At 47.8% G+C, this 16,738-nt stretch overlaps 1 protein-coding gene across 2 annotated transcripts; it reads left to right on the top strand.

Annotated features, from left to right (window-relative positions):
• The first annotated feature begins 6,281 nt into the window (after window positions 1–6,281).
• Window positions 6,282–9,461, top strand: LOC140646821 (galactosylgalactosylxylosylprotein 3-beta-glucuronosyltransferase 1-like). Of its 2 annotated transcripts, none has more exons than XM_072851159.1 (4): window positions 6,282–6,393; window positions 6,731–7,260; window positions 8,587–8,883; window positions 9,375–9,461. In XM_072851159.1, the coding sequence occupies exons 1-4, from the start codon at window positions 6,282–6,284 to the stop codon at window positions 9,459–9,461; spliced, it is 1,026 nt and encodes a 341-aa protein (XP_072707260.1). The 2 variants fall into 2 exon arrangements, with proteins under 2 accessions (XP_072707260.1, XP_072707253.1); XM_072851152.1 differs by having other exon boundaries at window positions 6,722–7,260.
• The last annotated feature ends 7,277 nt before the right edge of the window (window positions 9,462–16,738 follow it).

The raw sequence follows: 16,738 nt of genomic DNA, 5'->3' as shown, positions 1-16,738 counted from the left end.
GAACCCTCAGGCACTGTCCTTTAGATCTAGCCTGTCCTTTCTGTCCTACATCAACGCCATTCCTGCAGACCTGTCTCGGGGTCAGAGAAGTCCCGCTGCTGAGAAATGTCCTGTTGTGGCTGTGTTTGCACAGTAATTACCCCTGCTTATCCCAGAGCAATAACCCATTCCACCCACTTCTGTGGTTCCTTGAATCTGTCCTCCCACTTTATTGTGCACATCTTGAACAGGCAGGAGACTGCCCGGTGAGGGGAAGCACTGCAGCATCTTGGCGTGTCTCAATTTTAAATGGTATTGAAGTTTCAGCTGAAGGCTCTGGTGGGCCCAAGGGAATGGGGGGAGAGGGGACAGCAGCTTCCTGTGGATTTCAGCAAAGCAGAGACAGAGCCGTTGCTGATCACCACAAATACCGGTGCTGCCATGAATTATGCATTCCTTGTTTAAAGAGAGGTCGCTCTCATCAATAATTGAAAGCTCCCTGCTCTGCCTTCAGCATCACATCTCCCACACTGGGAGTTAGGGAACTCATGAAATCTGCATGGACTTCCTCAAGGTGGCTAGGGGCTGATGGAGAGAGGCAGCAAAATGCAGGCAAAACAAACCAAAAACCCTGCTGATAGTTTTGGTGCATGAAATTAAGAGTCATCTGCATCTGCCGGCAGTTCTGCTCCAGTTCTGCCCTTCTCCTTTCCCCACACCCCTCTCTCCACCCCTCTCTATGCACAGAACGGTAGGCTTGCAAACATGGTACAAAACAAGGTTAGGGGGTGTTTCTTGTAGCTTTTGGCTCCATTAGCTGAGACTAGTTTGCTTTGGGTGCTTGCCTAGAAAAGTCTTTGTACTGGATGGCGGGATGTTCCCAGGGGACAGTCTGAACTGTGAAATTTGTCCCTCTGGGAAGATAATGATCTTTAGACCCTGTGTCTCAGTCTACAGACATACAGTCCTGGGACTGGGGTTGGTCCAACATTGAGGGTCTCGTAAGCCTGGCTCAGACAGGCTGGCTGCCCTGAACCAGAGGCTGCAAAATCATCTTTCTTGCAGAGCAAACTTTTCAAAAGGTGTGATTCTCGTGCTGAATCAGGCGAGTGGAGGGCAGAACTGAAACCTCAGAACAGAACTACTAAAGCCTGACCCTAACCATTTCTGAGTTATCAAAGAGGGTGTAAATTGAACAGCTTTTCAACAGGGCTATAGGAAAATTGCAGGCACCTGAACTCACATGTCAGCCTTATAAACCCCAGTCAGCTGGGCCTCTCCCTAACTTTCACCTTTCTCTACCATTCATCCAACAGGTCCTTTCAAACTACACTGCAACTCAGGGATAAAGTCACATATGTGACCTCTTACAGTTGTATCTGAACAGTGAGGCTGCCTGGGTTGTTCTCCAGCCTGGGAATCCTTATCGCTCTCCCAACATCTGAGCTGCCCTGCACGTAGCAAATTGTACCCTGTGCTGGTAATTAGTCAACAGCAGATGAATGGATCGGTCACACATGATGCTCTGAGCCTCAGCCAGATCTTCAGCATTGGTCTGGGGCATCTAAGCTGGGGCTGGGCTCTTCCCCCATGTGCTTTTCTCATTCTCTTCTCCCAAATCCTTTCAGATTAATGCCCCCTGCATCAGCACATGAGCTTAAACGGAGACTGGATGCTGTTGTGTCCTGGGAATTGAGAAGTCTGACAAAGCAGTGCGAAGCAAGAGTAGTACGAGAAACATTTTGTCCCTATCATACTCCGCTTTGTGCTCTGTGTGCGTGTGTTTGTTTATTTTTTAATGGAGAACAGAAGATTGATGGATGAAATTAAGAAGAGGGATGTGTAATTGGAAAACAGCTCAAGAAGGCTACAGGCAGCATATTGAAGGCATCCATCAAACATCCAGCTAATGTTGTTAAGGGTGTGTAACACAAACAAGGGCTGCAGGAGACACTAGGAAAAAAAGAAGAGGGAGGAGAAAGGGGAATAGGCAGGACAGGGGGAATAGCAAGGGAGGAGAAGAGCCAGCAAGAGAGTACAATCAATAATATTTGTATTGCAATCGCATCCAAAAGCTCCTGTTGGGATCAGTGCAGGACTGTACAAGCACATTAAGAGACAGTCCCTGCCCACTACAGCTTAAACCCAGGAATTACAGGATGATTGCTGGAGATGGGGTTAGATGATCACAAAATTTTCTTCTGATCTTGAATCTCATTTAATAGGATCTACTTTGAATGGGTTTAAAGACAGAAGGAAGGTAGCTGGTTGTGCCAAGAATACACACAGTAATGCCTGCCAGCGAGGCATGCAATTAATCTGAGCCACTTAGGGGACTTTGTTTTTAATTACAAAAAGTAGGTAAAAATATGTGCAGTAAACCTCCGTAAGCCCCACTGGGGCCATCAGCAGGCTACCCAGAGGCATTGACATGTGACTGAGTTTTGATGATGTGTTTTCAGGAGGATGGGCTGATGCTTTAATGGACCACTTTGTGGGAAATATTCCATGGGGGGGTCGACATTAAGAAAATGCAAAGGGCCTTTGTGTGGGGAAGGAGAGAAGACGAAGGCTAAAATTATTAGTAGGCCAGGGGATTCCTCTAGTCCTGGAAACAGGGAAGAAGAGAGACTCTTAAGGACCGAGAAAAGGCAGGTAAAAGATGTAAAGGAACAGAGAAGAGCACAAGCATGATGGATGCAGGGGGTGGCAGTGGGGGAGAGAAGGTAACGTTTTAAAGAGAAAATAAAGTATTCCAAGACAGATTTTCTGAAAATGGCATTGAAGTCAGACTCTTCTGTGAGGTTCACAAGTGCCTTGGTGCTTTATGCGGGCTTTAACTTCTTCAGCATTGCATGCTTTGGAAAAGCAATAGAGAGAAAGTGCACGTAGAAATAAATGAGCAAGGAGCACCAGGGGAGTTGAACACACAGACAGCATCTCCACTTGTTTGCAGTGTTCGGGAAGCATGAACAGGGATGGCTGTGAGGAGGAGGAGAAAGAACTAGAAAGGGAATTTGTTAAAGCTCTTCTAACTCTGATCCACTCTCCTCTGTGCTCTCTTGGTAACACAGCTGCCACCGCCGCCTCCTCCTCTCCTTCCCTCCAGAAGCGACCGGAGTTTGCAGCAGTGGCAGGCCTGCTGCATAGAAACTGTGCCTGTATAATTAAGGGCTTTTATTAAAGGGAAAAAACACTGATTGCCTGACTCTAGTGCAGGGACATTTGTAATTGCAAGCATCCCAGGGGAAGCAAGGAGCTGTCATGACCCGAAGACAGGGCCTGGGTGGACCTAGGTGTTTGCTGCTGTTAGGAGGCAGTGCAGAGCCCTCCTTGGATTTTTTTGGTAGTTCTGTCTGTTCTCACGGCCCTGAGTGATGGGAAGCTTTGCTCTGTGCTGCTACACTGGTAAAAGAAGGGATTTCCTGGAGGGAAAGCAGCCCCTGGTGTGGGTAACACCATCCCGCCCTGTGTCCAGCCTAGATCTGTAGCTTACCAAACACCTACGCCTTCAGCACTAAAGCTTGAAAGAGACTCTTGTACCTGCCCTGGACCCAGTCATCAGAAAGCAATGAAGTTATGCAGAGCCAGCACATTTGCTGCACAGGGCTCCTGCGGGCATCACCAAAACACTCCTGTGTGCCCCTGGCCACACAGGTTCCTTGGCCCACTTCTTGGTCCATTTCCCATAGCTTGAAGGTAGAGGAACATCCACCACAGTGTTCCCTGAGTGAGGAGGTAAGAAGCATTAGAGATTATTACCACAAACAGTTGGTTTGGGGATCAGTTGGAGATAGGTTCCCTAGAGGGATTGCTCCGGTGTGGTACTGTTGGTGTCTAACAAGGAATGAGCTCATGTTGCAGCAGTTTCCTTAACAGGACTTGTGAGTATCTACTTGCCTGCCAGAAGATTTGCTGAGACATGCTAGTCTTCTGTCAGATTTGGCTGAAATGGGTTTGATAGTTATTGGCGGCAGCGCACTGATGAGACCTGCGATTGCATAAACCTTGTTTTGTCAAGACACCAACGTAAAATGTCAGGGAAAAAATTAAAGACAGGTCCCAAGAAGGTCCCTGAGGATGAATTTAGAATAGCATCCCCTGATACTTTCCAGGAGTACCATGGGGCTGCTGTCATTGCAAAGCAGAGCCCTTTTGGACTAGTTGTCATGTTTCTTCTCACACGATTCTCTAAGGCTAAAGCAGGGCAATTCTTCTTCCCCTTTGGACAGATGAGGAGCTGCTGGGCCCAGATCCTGGGAAAGGAGTTTCCTTTGCACTCAGTGTGCCTACGTCCCTTTGAGGACCTTGCTTTTAGACAACTGGCCTTCAGTACACCTAGGAAGTCCCTGGCAGAGCAGGAATTTAAAGCCAACCAATTTGAACCTGCTTTCCATCCTTTGTATCAGTGTGATGCCATTGCCCTCTTCCCTCAAACTGCCTTCAGCCTAGAAGAGCAAGAGGGCCTGGTGGGACTGTGCCATTCAGCAGCTCTCCAGTTCCCAGGGCGTGTGGCTGTAGTTTCCCAACAGAAATCTCTCAGCAGGAGGCTTATGAAAGTTTTATGCTCCCTTTAGCCTCATAGTGAGCATCGCTGTGGTAGCAAGGAAGTCCACCAGGAGGAGTATTTGGTATCAGAAAGGTAATCCCAGAGGAAACAGATTACAGATGTTACCAGGAGGCAGAGGGGAATAAAATCCAGCTATCAAACATTAGGCAACCTGCTTAGAGTGATAGCAGAAAGTCCTCAGATGGTAACAAGTAACTTTGCTCTGTACCCTTCAGTGTTTCTGTAGGCTGCTGTTCTGCAGCAGCAGAAGTGGATCCCTCTTTCTGGAGCACTGCTTTTCTTGCTGGTGTGTAATAACAGTATCAGGAGATTTTGTACCCAGAGAGGGACCAAAGGAGAAGCTAGAAGTTGGAGGAAAATGTTCCTGACAGTGTGCCAGAGCCATACAGAAGGCAGCACATGCATTAGGCAAGCCCATTTGATGTTGGACTTCCAGAATTTATCTCTGGGATCTTATGCTTATATGACTTACTGCACACAGGCTGTTAAGGGTCTTTCAAACAGGTGAGCCAGGACTGGGATCTCATCACACCATAACTATACACAGGGCTGAGTTATGTCCCTGAACAAGTGGTCTGCAATAGACATCCAAGTACTTCAGTTTGTATTTTCCAAACTGATCATTAATGTTGGATGCTTTGTTGAAGGCATGGCTACCTTGAGAAGCCAAGAATCTGATTTCCAGACAGACTGACTGCTCATTAATCATATTAACTAGTGGGAGCTGAAGGTGCTCAACAATCGTGAAAAATCAAGTACAGGACTACTGTAGCTTGGACCATCTGTAAATTAGCCAGCCCCTTTTGTTGATCATTCTCGATGCTTTTGTCCTTTATTTCTCTTTATTTTCTTTTAGTTCCTTTCACCTTATAGAAGGAGTTTCGAAAACAAATGTTGCAACTCCTCAGATCTCATGATCATGTATGTTACAGAAATGCTAAGAAAGAAATTAAAGTATTCTGAAGTCTGAGATTTAAACTAAATGCTGCGGTGGCCAAACACTGCGAGCCAGGAGTGGAAAAAGATGTGGAATAATTAAACTTTCAGCAGGTACCACCAGCACTGTGGAATGACTGAGGCAGGGATTTCGTGGAAAACTTAGTAGGTGATAGTGTGCATCACTGATTGCCTCAATGCATCTGCATAAGGAAGATGAATTAAAACTGCAGGAGTGAAAGAGATGCTGGCTATCTTGAGGGTCCCCGACATTTGCTGTTTTGTCCACTTGCATATGCAGGAACACAAATCTTGCACACCATTTTAAAAAATTCTACAAAAGAAGCAAATTAAATGGTCACCACAAGCTCAGGAATGAATACCAGCCCCAGAGAAGGAGCAAGTAACAGTCCTCTCTGGCTTCAGAATCAGCAACATGAACAACCCTAAGTCAAGGACAGTGGGTTCATCATGGGGCAGCGGGAGGTTCTTTATAGCAACATAAATAGATATAAGCTTCTATTCAATAGCACAGGAATTGGCCAGGGCAGCTGGTTAATGGTTCGGGCCTGCAACATTAATGGGGTTCCTTGTAAACTTATACTTAGACAAATGCTTTGCTTGATCAAAGTCCAACATTTATCATGCCTCCCTCCAAGCAAGCCAAACTCAGTCTATTCATTTGGCCTCTAGACTTACTGTCCTAGTGTTCGTGGTGACTGATATTTTGGAGGCTTTACTCTTTCTCTGCTCTGAAAGGTAGAGAGATGCCTGGGCATTGGAAGCTCTCTGCAGTATGCTGAGGAGACGTAACCTGCTTACCACGCTCCTGATCGCCTTGCCATGGGCTCTTCTCCTAACCTTGTGGCACCAGTACCCAACCACCCGCTACCTCAGCCTGCTGAGAAGTAAGTGCAAGAGTTCTGCTGTCAGTGTGCTGGTGGCTGTGATGATTGCTGGTGCGAACCCTTGGTAGGAGATGCTCTCTCATGGGATGGGTTAAACAAAGATAAACTTGCCTGAAGGCCCCCTAAGGGCTTGCCTACAGCAGGCACACAAACTGTTCTTAAGAGCGCGTTAAACATGCACCTTAGGCTGGCTTTGGGGAGAGGACGCTGATGTGCTGAGCACTGACTCCAGACAGATGTGTCCCCAGCACTCCCTGGAAAGGAGGCAGCCCGGCAGTGATTAGTTCTCTAACATCTTTCTTCTTCTTCTTCCTTCCTTTTGTCCCAGAAGAGACAGATGAGAACGTGACCCTTAAAGCTCTCCTCAATGGTACCTCTGCACTGAGAGAAGAAGGCCTCCCATCATGCATTCGGCAGCAGCAAAGCATAGGGGCAACGCCTAAAGTCATCCAGAATTATGTGTACTCCAGGCCTCCTCCATGGTCAGACACCCTGCCGACCATCTTCGTTATCACCCCTACCTACACCCGGCCAGTGCAAAAAGCTGAGCTGACCCGTCTGGCCAACACCTTCCTACATGTACAGAACCTGCACTGGGTGGTGGTGGAGGACTCGCCTCGGAGGACCAACCTGGTATCCAACCTGTTGGAGAAGGCAGGGCTCAACTTCACCCACCTCAATGTGGAGACACCCAAGAGTCTGAAGCTGGGGCTGTCCTGGATCCCATCCCACACCCCAAGGGGGACACTACAGAGGAACCTGGGGCTGCACTGGCTGAGGGACAGCTTCAGCAACACCGCACCACCAGAAGGAGTAGTGTATTTTGCCGATGATGATAACACCTATAGCCTGGAGCTCTTTGAAGAGGTAAGAGCCATAGAATTACATGGGACAGAAAAGCAGGATACAGCTGCAAAGCCTCTTAAGGTCAGGTGCACTTGCAAAGACTTCTAAGATAGGTCTGCCATGTGGACTTTTAGCATTAGCTGGGAGACAAGGGCTTCAGCATGTTGCCTAGAGCCCTCCTCTCCTGCCCTGCACTCAGTGGGAGCTGGGTATAGGGCAGATGCAAACCTATAGCTATGCAAACCCAGTAGCCATGCTCTAAAGGGGCTGAAAGAGCAAAGAACACACCTGCCATGGTGTGGGCTGCAGATGTGAATAGCCACCCACACAGCATTGCACCAGCTAGAGCCCTTTTTGCCAGGGACTAGGGGATGCATACTCGAGAATTTATACCTCTACTCAGGGAGAGCTGACCTGATTTAAATAAGCACTGAAGACAAACTTCTGGCAAAGCATAAATCTGCACTGCTGTAGGGGTGTGATGGGTAGGGGATGTTAGAAAAGTTGACTGACTTTCTAATCCACCTTTTCTCCTTGGCTGCCCTTCTGTACTCTGAGTTCCAGCCACCACAACAGGGCTGTGCCCCTGGGATCACAGAAGCTTGCCCAGACTTCTGCTGGAAACCTGGCTTTTGTGAGATGCCAAGTCTATTGTAAATTTGCAAAAATGATTATTCAGTAAACTCCCTTGTCACCACTTTAAGCCAAACTGTACTACACCACTTGAAATACAGAGTTATGCATCAGAACACATTTCCAGTTTTCAGAATTTTCTCTGTTAAGCTCATCCTTTCTTATTCCTTTCCAGGTCCTTTCTGACAATTTCAGTAAACTCCCCCTCTTTTAGGCAGTAGCCATGGATGGAAGAACAAGGGTGGGGGAAATTTGCAGTAAATGAGGACAAAGATGCATCAGTCAGGGAGGGAGATTACTTGCATGAGGGTGAAGGTAGAGTGAGCAGAGTTGATAATACTTAGCTAGAGGCCCGGTAGAAGTTGTGTTTGGCATTTACAAAAATGATAAAATTTTACAAAAAACGATAAAACTTCAGGTGAGATTAGAAAACCAAAGGTTTTCCTTCTTCTGAGGGACTGAACGTGGGCATGGAAAAGCAGTGAGTTTGGCGTTCAGAGAACGTGCTAAAACAGCCTCGTGGCTTTGCAAGCTGTAGCTCTTCAAGCAGTAGCACAGGTGAACAAGAACTTGTGCTGCCTAGAGCTATATGATTGTGTGGGAAGTCAACGGGGGAGGACAGGTGCCAATGAAAGCAGAGGATGGTATGCTAACGGGGTGGGACAAACGTTGCGGGGTTGAATTATCACAGCACTGTTTCTTTCTGGCACACAGATGCGCTACACAAGGAGGGTGTCCGTCTGGCCAGTGGCTTTCGTTGGGGGGCTGCGATATGAATCCCCAAAAGTGAGCCCAGCAGGGAAGGTGGTAGGCTGGAAAACCGTCTTTGACCCTAACCGGCCCTTTGCTATTGACATGGCTGGATTTGCTATCAGCATCAAGCTGATCTTGGAGAAGCCTCAGGCCAGTTTCAAGCTGGAGGGAGTTAAAGGAGGCTACCAGGAAACCAGTCTACTGAAGGATCTAGTGACTATGGACGGGCTGGAGCCCAAAGCAGCCAACTGTACAAAGGTGAGCAGGACAAGAGACCTTGCAAATACATTCTCCTTGCTGAGTCCTAGCTGCTTTTGCAGCCTCCTGCCATGCTCCTCCACCTTCCGCTGTGCCTGCCCTGTGCTGGCACACGTCAGCGCCAAACAGTACTGGGAAGAGACGGGCAGAGCCTGCCAAATTCTTCACAGATGCGAAGCTCAGAGAGTGCTGAGGAACAGTTCGTGCTATGCACTCTAACTGTGTTAATAAAGAGCCTCAGCCATACAATTTGCACCCAAAATCCAGGAGGATTGGCAGAGGGTTGAGTCTGGGGTTTCGGTCCAGAATGATCCCTCCTCCTTGTCACTGTTTCATGTGCCTGTGAAGTCTCTCCCAGGTGCAATCCCTTTGAATCACATGCTTCAAACAGCTGCAAGCCCCAGGTTGCTCAGGATCCCACCCGATGGATGCGCTGCTCTCGGCGTTTCCATGGCATCCAGAGCCCCTGAACTCTTTGTGATTCCCTCTAGGTGTTGGTCTGGCACACAAGAACTGAGAGGCCCACTCTGGTTAATGAAGGCAAGCGTGGATTTACAGACCCCAGAGTAGAGGTGTAAGCAGAGAGCCATCTCCAGGGTGTGAGTACCCTCGTCTTTATTGGGTTTGGCAAGGCAAATAATCTGTACCTGTCTCCTTATTTATGCTATTATTTCCTCAAAGACTGCATATATGATTGTCCCAGTAACTCCCTTACCATGCCACCCTTTGCACCATAAGTAGATCCTCATCTTTACCCACTTACGGTCTGCATTTCATACTCATTCAAGCTTCCTTGCAGTCCACATGGAAGCTTTGCCTGCATACAGACAGAGAGAAAAGTGGCAGAAGAATCCCATGGTTTCACTCCATAATAATGACAAGCCAAATTCCTTGCCCCCCTATTTCTGCCAGCTCCGAACTCTCGTTAATGTGGGAGTTGTCCTACAGTGTGTGGAAGGAGATCACACTCCTGCAGACGAGCTTTCCCCCAGCAGCCCTGCCACTTCTGCAGTGCTCCATGCATCCACCTTCAGCTTTTGTCCTGCATGAACAACTGTGGTGTGGATGCAACAGGAAAAGGCTGATGGGACACTTAGACAACCTCAAAAGAGGAACCAGCAAAGTGCAACCTGCACAGACTCTCACAGAGTTTGAGGGCTCGGTACCAACATTAGCAGAGCTAGGAACACATCTGCTGCTGAGGAGAAATAGTGAAGGCACTAGGAGTGCCCTTCTGGTAGACAGAGCCAGGTTCAGCATCAGGAGGAGGGATTATGGCAACCACCACAGGTGAGGGCAGGAATGTATCAGAGATCAGTGATATGTTCTTAGAAGTACAGATTGATGAAGAACAGGCTTCAGAGGAGCTACGACCTTCTCTGCCAGCTGCCATGCCCTCTGATCCCAGTGTCTGCCCTTGGCAGATTCCTAGCCCAAAAGTCCCAAAAGAATAAAGGTATCCAATTCGGGAGTATCCAGCTCTTTCAGGAATGACTCATATCTGTGGCAAGATACAGGATGCTGAATGATTTACTCTTACTTTGGAAGACATTCCAGGACTGCTTTCAGTCCTGACCCCAATATACACCTCAGCTCAGCTCTACCAGTGGAAATAAAACTGACAGCTTTTATACAGGCAGTCATGGGTATTTCAGCTTCTGTACTGATCTGCTGTGTGCATTACTAGTAGCTGCATACAGCATTTCCACATCATCTCATCATCTCTGAGTGACAGCCGTACAAAGTGCAAAGCAATCCTAGAGCCTGCACGCCCAGCAGCAGATGGGAGGGACAGGAGTCAGTTGCCTAAACATAGACACCTGGTGCCGCCATAGGGACCCTGGGGTAGCCTACCTGCCCCTCCTGTAGGGCACATACTCTGTACCATATCTGCCAGCTTTTCATTAATATCTCAGGTATCCTAGTGATCCGTAAATGATGCTAGACACCTATGCTTAGGCAGCAGCCCCTCTTTTAACCTGTGCTTCTGTGGAATCCACCAGCAGTAATGAGCTCATTTTACATACCCACCCATGCTGGGTCTGCAGTACGCTAAAACTACAATTGCCCAAACTCAGCTCATAAGGACTCAGAATCCAGTTAACTGGTCTGGAGGTACCACTTACTTTGTAAAGGATGAGCAGGCTTATAAAAACTCAGACAGATTAGATCTGCCTTGCCTACTTGTCAGAGGAGGGGTTGACTGCTCCACTACAGATGCAGAGTTGTGGATGTGACATTTTCATAAATGTGCCATTTATGTATCTGCTCTTTTGTCCTCACCCTCTCTCCCCGGCCTAACACTCAGCCAAGCTCCATGAGACATGCCACATACCTGCTATGGATTCTCATGGGAATGGCTCCCCATAAGTAATTTCATGTGGGAAAGGGAAGCAACCAGTCTGACAGACAAAGACACTGCCACCCATTCACCAGGAGGACTTGCACCCTTGTCCAGAGCCATCCTCTCAGGGTGCTTTCAAGCCAGAGGTTCAGCTGGGCCAGCTCTGTAGATTTTGAATGAACTTTCCCACTTGCATTAGCAGAGAATTTGACCACAATCCCTCTGCACCAACATCTGTCATGTGGGGCAACTGCTCTGACCTGCCAAGTGGGCAGGTGGCATCCACTCCAGGAGACACCTGCAAGGTAAATTGCTTGACTGGGCAGTCAAGCAAAATCATTAGATTCCTCCCCTTAAAGTTTTAAATTGAGATCTCTGCTGACAGCTAAGGTGTTTTGGAGGTCCTTACTATCAAGGCTGCTGAGCTTCAGAACCTTGACAGACATGATCTAGATAAGCCAGCACTGAGAAAAAAAGAGGTAAAATTGCTCCCCTGAGGATGTTCTGTTCTTAGACACAATAGGGAGAATATTTCTGTCTTTCCCTCCCAGCAATTAGTCCTCATTGAGGATCAGATCGAGCCAGTCAAGTCCCAGACCTCCCAGAGGCCTCCTTCCCCTTTAATGCATGCAGATGTGAGCCAGGCAGGCATTGCTTGGTGTGGGATTTGGTGCTCTGTTAATCTCTAGTTGGACCATTCGCATGGCCGCTTGGCATGTGTGCCTGCTTGGTGAATTGCCACAGACACAGTGTAAAGGGACCTGCTGATCATGTGAACTGCGAAGATCGGGCTTCAATGAGTGCTGCCTAAATAGCAGTTATTTTGTCCCTCTCTTCCTTGCTCATTCCCACCACCTTTAGCTGTGTCCAGCTGAACTACAGCAGTTTTTGTGAGTCTGGGGGAGAAAACTCTACATGCCAAATCAGAGCAGATCTGCAAAGGGGGAGCAATAAACCACATCAGGGTTTTGCTTTTCATGAGAGACAACAAAAAGAAAAAGAAGAGCTCAACATTTAAAAAAAGGAAAGTGTTTTTCTTTTCTGCACTAGAAATTCTCCTTTTTTTGCTGCCCTGAGAACCATTAGGCAGGATCTGAGATGTGCTGGGATTGAGGATCAGGGGTGAGATCCTCAGCTACTTCCCCAGCCTCTTCATGCAAAGTAGAGGAGCAAGACAGACAAAAAGGGGATCTCTGAGCCCATCTTCAGCTGGACAAAGGCTTTCACTGTGGAGATATTGTGGAAAATGGCCGTAAGCCTGGTCTCTGAGAAACACTGTGGGGACGTGCAGAGTAGGAAGGGAAACATGGAGGATGGGGAAAATCCTCGGGATTTTCTGTATTGCAGCAGGGGCCACAGAGCAACCAAGAGCTATCACAGCATATGTCCCTGCTGACTGTATTGAAACCCCCTCGAAACACAGGCTTTGGCTTCTGAGAGCAGGAGACAGAAATTAATTTTGCAATTTTGCTTTGTTAAAGCCTTGAAAATTATCATCAAGACTGGTGTTATAAAAACTACCTATTCTTATTGCTAACGTCTATTTACAGGCATCTGGGAGAGAAGAGTTTGCGTAGGTTAGAACAGGACTCCTGCTGCCTTGTGATATTTGGAAACAGGGAAAGAAGTTCACCCGCATTTCAGAGCTTCCAGACAGACTGAACAGGGATCCTCAGATCTCATCCTCCTGTTCTTTCTTTAAAAAAATATCAGAGTTGTTAAAATAATGATTTTATGGGGAGAAAAAAAAAATCCTTCTAAACCTTTTTCTAATTCATAAATTAAATATCCCAGCTAGGACTCTGTAGTACAGATAGAACAAGCAGCTCTTCAGCCATATCCCCAGCCCAAAGCTGTGTGTAGTGTGGTTGAGGAACCTGGTTACTGTTGCCTGCCTTGTGTCTACCTGAGCCAGGGGACAACCCTGTTGGAAATGCGTCTCCTGCCCTGTTGTACTGGATGTGGTATCAACACCTCTATCTCCTTCTTACCTCATCTTATGTTTGTCTTGACAGAGGCAGCGGGCAGTGATCGTTCCTGAAATTTGTCCGCAACCACAGCAGCTGTGCACACTGCCTGTTCTGCCTGGCCCTCTGCTCCACCGCTGGTGGATGATAAACACCCCCAAACATAGCCACGCCGATCAGCTCCCACTGCCCAGAAGGTGGTAACAAGCAGGGACAGAGCTGATGTGGTGCCCTGCGATCCTACAGCTCTTCACCTTTGACTTCGTGCCCTGGCTCCTGTTCCCCACCTGGGAGAGGAGTGCTTCCCTTCCCCTGCAGGCTCTGTGTTTTTAACCATTCGTTACAATTTATTAGATGCGATCTCCATTCTCGGCTGTGCCAGCACAGAGGCTGAAATCCAGGACGGGTGCGGGTGCCTCTGAAGACCCCTCCTGGAATATTGTCAAACCTGAGCTTTAGTACAGCAGCTGCGAGCTGCAGTGGTTCAAGGACGGGAGTTGTCACAAAAGCACAAACGTGGACCTGTCGGCCTGAGGTTGGTATGCTCTCAAAACAGCTTTAAAACAAAGCTAGCCTGAGAGAGGCTCTCCCTCTGAAGGATGCACTCAGATACCTACGTGGATCAGCCTTCAGTGTTGGGGAGGGAGCTGTGCTGAAACGCCTCATTTTGGGTTTGGGAGTTCAGAAGGGATCTGGTCCCTCCGCTGAGAACTTGAACTACCCACGCTTAAAGTTGTTTTGGAAAATGCCATCCCAGATCCCCAGGCCCAGAGCCCTCTGGATAAAGTTCCTCTCCCACTCAGGGTGACCCAGCAGGTACTGTACCTCAAAGGCCATGCCTCCACATCTCGCTGCAGAGACCAGAAAGCAGGGGCAAAGACGGGTGGACTTGAAAGTGTTGTTCCTAGCCTGGAACCCTGCTGCAGCACTGTCAGGCACTTCAGTAGCCTCGGATCACGCATACGGACTTGCTTCCTAGACCTCCAGAGAGGAAGACACCTCTGGGGTGGAGGTGGGCAAGAAGTGCTCAGAGAAGAGGAACCCTCAGCCTGCACTCATCTCCTGTGAGAACGTCGAGGAATGTGGAATCATCAGGAAACGTATCTTGAGCACGTAGATGACAACTGAAATAGCAAATGTGGGAAGGTTTTCCAGTTGAACTTTGAAAGGCATGTGTGGCCCTGTGAAGAGAGAGGAGACAGTGTCATAGGGAAGGGTTTCCCTTTCCCTCAGTAAAACAGGAAGACAGCCAGGTGGAAGGCAGCCCACAAAGGAGGAGGTGGCAAATGAGTACCGAAGGAAGGATGCACTGGATTAAAAGCACAAGTGTTGGTACCATGTGTGTGCGTGGGGAGTGGTGTCGCTGTGACTTTTCCAGGAAGATTCCTTGAATGACCCAGAAACCCCTCTGAGCACATCTTGAAAACCATCTTCACTCAGGCCATGAGAAACAAGGCTTTCTTTAGGCTTTCAAAACACATTGAGGATTTCGCAGCTGGGGGAAAGTTATGAGCAATTGAATCATCCCCCACCCAAGAAATTCTGGGCTGGCAGGAGACTTATTTATTTGTTGATTTATTTATACTAGAATTCTCTGCCTATTCCTTGTTTAGTTTTGTTTTTTAGCTTAGATCACCTGACATGTTCATGAAGAAAGAATGTTTCCCCCCTCGCCACCGACTCTCACAGAAGAACAGTAGAGCTTGGTGTTTACCGATGAATGTCATAGGTTCTGCGCTCCCTGGGATTTCTTTACAATGGTGTCTTAAGCTGGCAAAATAATCAGAAACACAGCAAGGAGGGAAGTACAGTGAAGGGAATTACAGTTCCTTTATGCAAGAGATGTGGGTGGCACTAAGTTTCTGGCTCCCGAGCAATCATAGCGAGGTAAAAACATGTGCAAAGGAGTGCCTCAGCAGATAGCCCCATGGGATCTCAGGGAGCCTCCATGAAGGGGGCTCTTCGAGGGGTGTCTGAGAGAGGGAGCCAGTCCATGTTCCCTCACATGGGGAACGAGCAGCTGTGCATCCTGCTATGGGAGGGGGGCTAAACTACAGGAGGGGGCAAAGGGGATGAGATGCCTCCTATCAGAGAGGAAGGCAGGAGAAATCAAAAAATAGGCAGCAAATAGAGAAATGGAGGCTGTGTTTAGTGAGGCTTAGGCCAGGGTCTTTCTGGATGACCCAGAACTACAGCACTACACCCAGCACTACAAGGCCACCCTGCCAGCCATCTCAGCATGAAGGAATACTGAATGGGCCATGAAAGCGGTGTCTTCTCTGGGCCCTAGAAAGGTCCTTAGAGAGCAAGGGTCTGGCATACTGGCACTGGATAGCATGAAGGAAGCCTGGTGTCTACAAAATACTTTTCATTCTCCATTTGTCAGAGCTTTGTGTCCTGTCCTCTGCAGAAGGTAACAGGCCTTGCACTCCAGTGGGCTTTGCCAACCCATCCCTGCCACCAGGCAGGTGGGCTCAATGCTTCCACCCAGCATTAAACTAAGATTAAGTCCACTTCTTTGTGGTTTCAATGAATGAACAAGAGTGAGGGAATAAAAGATTTATGATCCTCCATTTTCCCCTCCGAGATGGGCAGGGTTTCTGCCCGTATGAACAGGAGGGGATATGGTGATTAATTCCCTGGCCTGTAATCTCACGCAGGTCCTACATAGGCTTTTGGGACTGCTGGTGTGTGTTTGTAGCAAGGCTCTATTCCCATTGCAAAGGATGCCCTCCACACACATGTTTTTTAGAAAGTTGTTCTCTCTGCATCCCTATAAGAAAGCAAAATTATTATTCCTGTTTTTCCCACTGGGGATCTGCATTCAAGTGATATCAGCTGCACTGTCAGTTCAGTGCCGGTCGGAGCCTGCTCTTACGACCAGTCCTATCACACCCTCTCCATTCTTGCCCCAGCCTGGCCCTGTGCAAGAGACTTTCTGTGAATCAAGAAATTCTGTCAGTCACTAAATTGTGCAGGACCAAGACCTTGTACGGACAGCATGGATGTACACAGCTGATATTCCAGGCTAGCAGACATTTGGACCTGTTCAGCACAAATACTCTTTTCTCTGTAGAGCAGCCTAAGGACAGCAAGGACTACTGCCAGACAAGGTGTATCAGCTAAGGGTAGGTGAGTAAGAGACACCACAAGTTAAGATGGCCGTTTGTTGGCAGAGCTGGGTGGGAGAGCCCAGGAGTGGAGCAGCAGTCAGAGTTACAGGCTCCAGGGAAAGTGAATGCAATAAGGAGGGAAGCTGCAGATCAAGCCTGAAGTGTTTAAAGAGAAGGCATCCCAGCGCCTGGTTTTTACTAGCATATTAGTATCTCATATTCATGTTCTCTGAGATTCATCTAATTAACCAACCAATGAATATTACTAACATTTCCTGTCGCAGAAAATACTATTGACGAAGGAAAGAGAATGTCAAGAAAGTAATTTTTAATGGTTATTTATTTATATTGAATGGTACTAGAGCGTTATTAAATATGATGTGAATAGTACGATATTGCACCATTGTCTTGTCTTGCAGCATAAGTGCTTA

This window comes from Ciconia boyciana, chromosome 1 (assembly GCF_034638445.1).
Source record: "Ciconia boyciana chromosome 1, ASM3463844v1, whole genome shotgun sequence".
Taxonomy (NCBI): Eukaryota; Metazoa; Chordata; class Aves; order Ciconiiformes; family Ciconiidae; genus Ciconia; species Ciconia boyciana.
This window is presented reverse-complemented; position numbering and strand designations above follow the sequence as displayed.

Coding starts and splice junctions, on each gene's coding strand:
- LOC140646821 (XM_072851152.1), top strand. CDS start 6,282: ATGCTGAGGAGACGTAACCTGCTTACCACGCTCCTGATCGCCTTGCCA. Junction 7,261..8,586: donor GCCTGGAGCTCTTTGAAGAG/GTAAGAGCCATA, acceptor TCTGGCACACAG/ATGCGCTACACAAGGAGGGT. Junction 8,884..9,374: donor AAGCAGCCAACTGTACAAAG/GTGAGCAGGACA, acceptor GATTCCCTCTAG/GTGTTGGTCTGGCACACAAG.